We start from the raw sequence: 8,460 nt of genomic DNA on the forward strand, positions 1-8,460 counted from the left end.
CCCCCAAGACAGCTCCAACTCCAGTCCAGGACAGGGTGCTCCTGTGAAATGTTCACTCCCCACAGAACCCCAGAACTTTTACTTCAGCTCTTCCATTCTAACGTGAGTCTCCTCCAACAGGCAAATTTGAATGGATGTCTGATTTGGACCTGCCTGGGGAAGCAGTCATCACTGGCTACTGACATTGCAGAACTGTATTAAGGGGTAGGTCTGAACCCCAGATTCTACCTATTGTCTGGCTGACTGTGGTTGGTCTAAAACAATTGCAAAGCTTATAGGTTGAAGGATTAGTGTTTTTCCTAGCTCAGGCACACATGTGCCTCTGGGAAGGGCTGGGATAGGGTCAGGGTGGCATGGCTTGAGACCACAGTGTTTGGTTTGCAGCTTTCTCCCCCTTTTTGTTGCCCTTATTTTTAATTATTGTTGTTGTTAAATAGGACAGAGAGAAATGGAGAGGGGAGGGGAAGACAGAGGGGGAGAGAAAGATAGACACCTGCAGACCTGCTTCACAGCTTATGAAGCGACTCCCCTGCAGGTGGGGAGCTTGGGGCTCGAACCGGGATCCTTACGCCTGTCCTTGGGCTCTGCGCTGAGTGCGCTTAACCCATTGCGCTACCGCCCGACTCCCGGATTTGCAGGTTTGACTGCAGTCCTGGACAGTCATGAGTCATAAGTACAAACCTTTCTCTCTGGAACCTTCCAGCCTGGTATGGCATTTCATCAGAGACTTAGTCTCTTCAAGTATTTTCAAGGATAGGAAATAGGCTATTCCACTTCTGGAGCCAGACTCTGAACACACCCTACATCTAGGACAAACAGGTCCGGGGTAGACACCAAGGCACCTCCATGCTACCTGCTCTGCTCAGGAGGCAGTGGGGCCCTTCTCCATGCCTTGCTCCCTTCTCCAATGAGACCAGCTATGTGAGACACTTGGGAGAATCTCTCAGCAATACTCTACCCCCAATAGCAGGCACTACAGGGGACTTTTCCGGAGATTCCAAGGAATTTATTAGTTAAATTAATAATTTGAACTCTAAGAAATGGTCTTCTGGAGGGTATATCAAGTAAAGCCGGGGAGATGGGATGATGGCCATGCAAAAAAAAAGCTTTCATGCCTGAGGTTCTGAGTTCCCAGGTTCAATCCCTAGCAGAGCTGAGTAGTGCTCTACTCTTTCTCTTTTTTTCTCTCATTAAAAGTAAAATTAAATGCTTTTTAATTATTTCTATTTATTTGTTGGATAGAGAAAGGCAGAAATTGAGAGGGAAAGGGGTGCTAGAGAAGGAGGACCTGCAATGTAACATTGCTTCACCATTTGCAAAGCTTTTCCTCTGCAGGTGGGGGCCAGGGGCTTGAATGTGGGTCCTTGTATATTTTTTTCTTTATGGGGGGGGGCTAATGGTCTATAGTCAACAGTAAAATACAGTAGTTTGTACATGAGTAATATTTCTCAGTTTTCCACATAACAATTCAACCCCTTCTAGTTCCTCCTCTGCCACCATGTTCCAGGGTCCTTGCATATAGCAGCATGTATGCTCAACCAGCTGTGCCACCACTAGCCCCTAATATATATGTTCATTCTCACAATAGTCATTGTGAGAAAAGTATAGGGTGTGAGAAATGTAGAGGGAACATAATTATGTGAGCCAGGCTTAGGTTCAAATCTCAGCTCTTTCACTTTCATTTGAAAACCAGATACTGAATTCTCACTACATGCCTGGTCCTATTTTTAAGAGCTGGACATAAAATGGTGACGAAGACAGATGGGCCTGCTCTCTATATGACAGTTCTAATGAATTTTGGTCTTCTGGGGGCTCTTCCTAGCTGTTATGACCTTGGCTGGGTCAATTGGTCTGTGTTTTGGCAAAGTGTTCAGACTGTTAAACGAAAATAATGCATGTTAAGCCAGAAACACATAGGAGGTCTCCTGTAAATAGAACTTCCTGCTATTTACTGGGACTCATAGTGGAGTCCTAATAAATAATTATTGAATGATAGCATCTTGGAATGCCTTGTGGGAATCTTTAAGGACACCTGCTAAGGGCCCAAGGCTCCTCTGCAGCAAACAGTACCCCTGGGGCTAAGACTCAGGACCCCAGAGACCACCATGCTTTACCCTCCTGGTGCCTGGGAGAGATCTGCTGTGGTGGGTTCCTATTAAGCTGGGAAAGCAGAGGACACAGGAGGCGTTCAGGAAAATAAAGTCAAGTTCATTTCTCTTAAGAGGTTTGAAATCGTTTAGACAATGGAATCCAGAATTTATCTGTAGAAATTTCTGGTTTTAAACATCAAACATATATTTGTCTCTATTTTGGCTGACTGGTTACTTAGTAAGAGGACATGCAAACTGGCCGCCCTATGGCCACTTCCCCTCTAATGGGGTCACTGGCATGGCAACAGACACGAAGGTTCCAGACTCTGTACAAACAGGCTATCTTGCTATTTCCCAGAACACTCTTCAGGCCATGTAAGGCCACCACCACCTTGCTGGACAAGGTCGAGCAGTAGGGCCCTGGGTAGTACCTTCACTGTCATCACAAGTCTCCACTGCATCCTGCTTCCAGGTTCTGCTCGTCACAAGTGGAGCACAGCTAGCAGACACCAGCAGCTGCACTAACTTTTTTTCATATACTTTTCTGGTGGAAGCTGAGGAAGAACATGGAGAACAGATTAAATTGTGTTTTTTAAAAAATTAAGTATCATATTATATTTTTTGAAAGCTTAATATTTCACTTTATATATAATGACACTTTAGTAACTTTAGATAAGGGGCCAACCTATTCTTTTCTTTTATTTATTTACTGGGTAGAGACAGAGAGAAATTAAGAGGGAAGAGGGGAGAGAGAAGAAGAGAGAAAGAAACACACCTACAACACTGCTTCACTGCCTGCAAAACTTCCCCCTTGCAGGTGGGAACCCAGAGCTTGAACTTGGGTATTTGAGCATGGTAACATGTTTGCTCAACCAAGTGCACCTCCACCTGGCCCCTCATTTTATGTTTAATGAGAAACAGAGAGAGAGAGAGGGACTAGAGCACAGCTCTGCTCTGACACATGTAGCACCAGGGATCAAAATCAGAACCTCAGGCATGCAAGTCCAGTGCTCTACCAGTAAAGCTATTTCCAGGCCACCAGATTAAATTGTTGTCTGTGTATATGATCTTACTGGCTTCAGGGAATTTCACATTTCTGGTCCTTAGTCATGTACCTTACTGAAGTTAATTATGGTTTTTAAAATTAGGTGGGGGGGGGGGGAGGGTATGAGACTGGCTTACTCAGTAGAATGCACATGTTATCATCCATACTCAAGAACCTGATTTCAAGGCCTGGGAAGCCACAGTAGAGTGCTTACAGGGGCGTCACTAAATTTTTTTAAAGTTACATTCTCTTTTTTTTAGTTTATTTTTTAACATTTGTTTATTATTGGATAGAGACAGCCAGAAATTGAGAGGAGAGGGAAAGATAGGAAGAAGGACAGAGACACACAAAGTCCTGCTTTATCACTCACAAAGCTTTCCCTCCTGCAGGTGGGGACTGGGGGCTTGAACCCAGGTCCTTGCTCATTGTAACACATGCACTCAACCAGGTACACCACCATCTGGACCATAAATTTTAAAATATAAAATAAATTAGATTAAGTGAACTATGTAGCTATTCAGCTAACTCCTTCCCTTGCAAAGTCTCTGTGGATGAGTCCGTCATTGGAGACATCAGAGAGTAAGATGGATTGGGGCAGGGGAAGCACCTGCCATACATGGTGGGAGCATCATGGCACTTAGGAAGCTTCATGGATGGTGGAGAGGTGCTGTGGTGTCTCTATCTCTCTCGTCTCAATGAAATTGGCCTGGGAATGGTGGTATTGTGTCTGAGTGAGGTTCTCTCATTTAAAAAATAGGGTGATCAAGAGCTAGCACACTTGGTAGAGTGTGCACCTTAACAAGCTCAAGAGCCTGGGTTAATGTCCCAGTACCACATGGGAGTACCAAACCTGATAGGCACTGTGGTGTCTGCCTCCACTTTTCTCTCTGTCTGTCTCTGTCTCTTCTTCTCTGTCTTGAACTTAAACAGGAAAATGAGAGGCAGGGTGGTAGTGCACCCAACTGAGTACAGACATTACTGTGCACAAAGCCCTGGGTTCAAGCCTCAGTCCCAATCTGTGTCATGAGTGGTGAAGCAGTTCTTCAGGTATCTTTCTCTCCCCCTCTCTGGATCCCCTCTCAATTTTTCTCTGACCTCTCAAAAGGAAGAAAAGAAGGAAGGAACGATATAGACCATGGGGCCAGGTGCACCCGGTAGAGCACATATGTTACCATATACAAGGACTCAGGTTCAAGTTCTCAGTCCCCACTTGTAAGAGGGAGGCTTTATAAGCTACCGAACAGTGCTTAGATGTTTCTCTGTCCTCTGTCTATCTCTTCCGCTCTTTATCTTTTTCTCTATCAGAAATTTTAAAATAAATTGTTTTAAAAAATAGAAATAGTCCTAGGAGTCGGGCAGTAGCACAGCGGGTTAAGTGCAGGTGGCCAAAGTGCAGGGACCGGAATAAGGATCCCAGTTCGAGCCCCCAGCTAGCTCCCCACCTGCAGGGGAGTCACTTCACAAGTGGTGAAGCAGGTCTTCAGGTGTCTTTCTTTTTTTTTAAACTTCCTTTTTTTTAAATTTAATATTTATTTATTTCCTTTGTTGCCCTTGTTGTAGTTATTGGTGTCGTTGTTGTTGGATAGGACAGAGAAAAATGGAGGGGGGAAAGACAGAGAAGGGGAGAGAAAGATAGACACCTGCAGACCTGCTTCACCGCCTGTGAAGCGACTCCCCTTTAGGTGGGGAGCTGGGGGCTCAAACCAAAGGATCCTTACACAGGTCCTTGCGCTTAGAGCCACGTGCGCTTAACCCGCTGCGCTACCGCCTGACTCCAGAACAACAATAACTACAACAATAAAAAACAAGGGCAGCAAAAGTGAACAAATAAATAAATATTAAAAAATAGAAATAGGGTAGTCAGGCGGTAGCCCAGTGGGTTAAGCGCATGTGGTGCGAAGCACAAAAACCAGCATAAGGATCCTGATTCAAGCCCCAACTCCCCACCTGTAGGGGAGTCGCTTCACAGGCAGTGAAGCAGGTCGCTGGTGTCTATCTTTCTCTCCCCCTCTCTGTCTTCCCCTTCTCTCTCCATTTCTCTCTCTTATCTAACGATGACAACATCAACAACAACAACAATAACTACAACAGCAATAAAAAACAAGGGCAACAAAAGGGAAAATTAAAAAAAAAAGAAAAGAAACTCCATGTAGACAGGGTTAACATAGGTGCACAGGGTGACAAAATCAAGTCACTGGTCTTTCCATGATGAAAAATATAATAATAATCATTTGTCTCTGGCACCACACTTGCTAATCCATGAAAAAGACCTGGCTGCATTTCTCACCTCTTCCCTCATTAAGCCTTTCTGTTTTTTCTTTTTCTTATTTATACTTTTATGGCTTTCATTACATGTACCCCATCTACTGTAAACATCTGTAAGCCCATGGAAGCAGTTTGTCTGAAGTAGATAACTGGCCTATAGTCTTTGCTCTATACATACGTAGTATGGGGCCCGGTGAAAAGCCAAGTCTATCGAGTTCATACTGCAGTTCTGAGTCACTCAAACATTTTACATCCACCATGGTGAGAGAAGCCTGGACGCTGTTCTGATAGTGGAACCTTTGAAGTAGTAAAACAGTAAGTGTGTTATAAGGCATGACCACTCTGAGTCAATGTTTATGACCCAGTCTTGCCAGACCTGGAGGCACACAGGCAATGAAGCAAAAATCACTGTTTTCTGTTCTTTTCTACCATCAACCTCCTCCCTGCTTAGTCTTTTCAATACAAAGCTTCTGATGATGTGTCACTTTCCCTGTGTCCTTGGGGTTCATTTATTTCTAACTTTCTGTTCCAACTAATATGAGAAAATCTTCTGCACAAAATGAGCAAATGAGTAGACATTTCCATTACTGCTCAGGAACTCTGAGTAAGGCTCGGGCTCTGAAAAGATAAGAAATTAATTAAATGTGAAAGAGCTGAGAGTGATCTTTTTTTCTCTCTGCTTTTCTTCTAAGCACACCAGAGAGTGAGACACATCCGGTTACTGCAAGTGGCTGTGCTTTCCACACATGTAAGTTCTCTCTGGAGCTATCAAGACGGTTGTTTTTAATTAACTGCCAAAAGACTTGGTAATTGCTGAATTGGCATTTGGGGGAAAAAATAAGCTATTCATTCTCTATCCTTCTCACATCAATTCCTATAGATTAACACCCGTCTTGACATGGTGTTCCAAACCTGTAATCTCAGGTTCAATCTGCTGTCTCTCTGTGCTCCCTTTCTCCCCTCCCAAACTAGCCTGTCCATCTACTTGACTAAATCCCAAAGTAGACAGGCCCATTTGTCAAACTTTGTACCAGAGATTTTTATTTTGGGAGTTTATTCATTGTGCTTGTTTCCTATCATGTGTCCAGATTTTTTAATAAAGCAGAGAGAACAAAAGCAGGACAATTACTACAGGAAGATCCAGACCCATTTTAAGTAATGATTTTGCCTTTATTGGTGATCAGTCACTGTCCAATTAGAAAGAACATTGCATACAAGTTTTTTTAAAAAGTGAATTGTCATGTATAGGAGGGCTGAATAGACTTATATTCTGTCACACAGGTGTTTAATAAATCTAAGCCCTCCCCCCAGATTTTTTTTCCCCTGGTTAAGAAGGGACTTCCATGCATGATTTCACTGCTTCTGGGCCACTTTTTCAATCAGCTAGACAGACAGAGTAAAGGAGAGACACCACAGCACCTGAGCTTCCTCAAGTGCCATAGGATATCCCATGTGGTGCTGGGACTTAAATCTGAGCTATGTGCACATGGCAGGGTACACACTCCACACATGAGTCATCTCTGGTCCATAGATTACCTTCTTTTCCACCCATTTGGGAAGCTGAATAAACACTTCTAGGCCACTAGTAAACAACCTAACATTAGGAAGTATAGGGCAATTCACTTCAGCACTCTTCTTATACTGTTTTTTTTTCTCCTAGAAGTTAGCTTAGGCAGATCCTGTGACATTTGTTCCTAGAACAGCTGTCTGTTGCTTCACCACCTTCCCAAAAATAACCTCCAAAAGAGCCCTCATCAATTTCAAGTGACACTAGACAATTGCCTAGAGGGAACACACATATGGAAGACGAATATCCAAATGGAGCCCAATGGCATGATTAATGTACTTACCCTTTGCATGGTTGTCTACAGTCTATGCATTTGGGTTAGTTACTAAAGCAGGAAGAGTTTCACCCTGGGGTGTCCACCAGCAACCAACCCCTTTTGCCTGCAAGATATTATGCTAATCACAATACTGACATGTGTGACATCAGTATCCCCCATAGCAACAGACTGGTGTGAAAGGCAGATGAGTCATTTAACCTAAATTCAGAGAGAAGGAAGGACTAGTCCACTCCATAGGCAGACTGCTATAAAATATCAAGAGATGCAGAGGCGGTATCAGTATATACAGGACACAAATATACCCAATTGCCACCACATCAGATGCTGCCAAGTGACAGAGAGATAAAAGAGAAATCAAACAACCTCAAATGCCCAGGCCATCATCAAAAGAACCGCAGGAGTAAATGGGTATTATGACCTTCCACTCCAGGGAAAATGAGGAAGTGGAAGAGACCCATCTTCACTTGTTCAGGAATTGCTCGCTTAACTAAGAATTGGAGTACAGTAACACTGAAAATTTGTAATGGTGTTTGACCTTCTCAAAGCATTTTCTGTTCATCTCATGTCACTCTGCATAATCCTGCAAGCTAGCCTGGAGAGATAGTATCACCTACATGGCCAAAGGCTAGGTTTTGCTGGTGTTGCTGTTTTATTTAGTTTAAGAGGGAGAAACTGCTAGAAAGAGTGCCAATTTTATACAAACAAGTAAGCATGGCAAAAATGCAGCTTTGGGAAAACATAATGCCTTCATTAAGTGCCAGGAATGGGAGCAAGTCATCTGGGAGAGGCTGAGGGGGCAGTAGAGGTCACTTCCTGGACTCAGATTCCTGGTTGTGTGCTCTATCAAATGGATAATGCCATTTTGGATTAATTTCTAGCTTCACCTGGTTCTGCCCCAGTCCCCACCTTCAACACTGCAGTAGAGGTGCAGTGGCTCCTACCTCACACATAGACTGGTACAAAGATTCCGTCAGCTAGAATGCATACAAAGTGTTTAGCACACAGTAGGCCCTTTATCCACATTTCTTGTTACTTCAATTATGCCCAAAACCTAGCCTTGGAAAGCTTCCACAGCCATTCTCTTCCTCCCTTGCCCAAGGGCTCTTATAATTTCAGTCCTCCCCTGATTCTGCGGGAAATGAACCTTTTGGGGAGGTGGGATGGGTGTGTGGTGTGATCGCAGGCTGTGTGTCTGGGGCTGCAACTCCTCGACTTC

At 43.9% G+C, this 8,460-nt stretch overlaps 1 protein-coding gene across 1 annotated transcript in view; it reads right to left on the reverse strand.

The window, feature by feature from the left end:
* The window catches only part of LEMD1 (LEM domain containing 1), a 46,790-nt gene extending 39,447 nt beyond the window's left edge, over positions 1 to 7,343 (reverse strand). Inside the window, exons 1-3 of the mRNA XM_060178707.1 lie at positions 7,251 to 7,343; positions 5,579 to 5,697; positions 2,522 to 2,644 (exon numbers count right to left, since the gene is read on the reverse strand). Of these exons, the coding sequence (XP_060034690.1) occupies positions 2,522 to 2,644; positions 5,579 to 5,660 (205 nt within the window). The 5' untranslated portion in view covers positions 5,661 to 5,697; positions 7,251 to 7,343. The remainder of the gene's footprint in view (positions 1 to 2,521; positions 2,645 to 5,578; positions 5,698 to 7,250) is intronic.
* Between the last annotated feature and the right edge of the window lie 1,117 nt (positions 7,344 to 8,460).

This window comes from Erinaceus europaeus, chromosome 19 (genome assembly GCF_950295315.1).
Source record: "Erinaceus europaeus chromosome 19, mEriEur2.1, whole genome shotgun sequence".
Lineage (NCBI taxonomy): Eukaryota > Metazoa > Chordata > Mammalia > Eulipotyphla > Erinaceidae > Erinaceus > Erinaceus europaeus.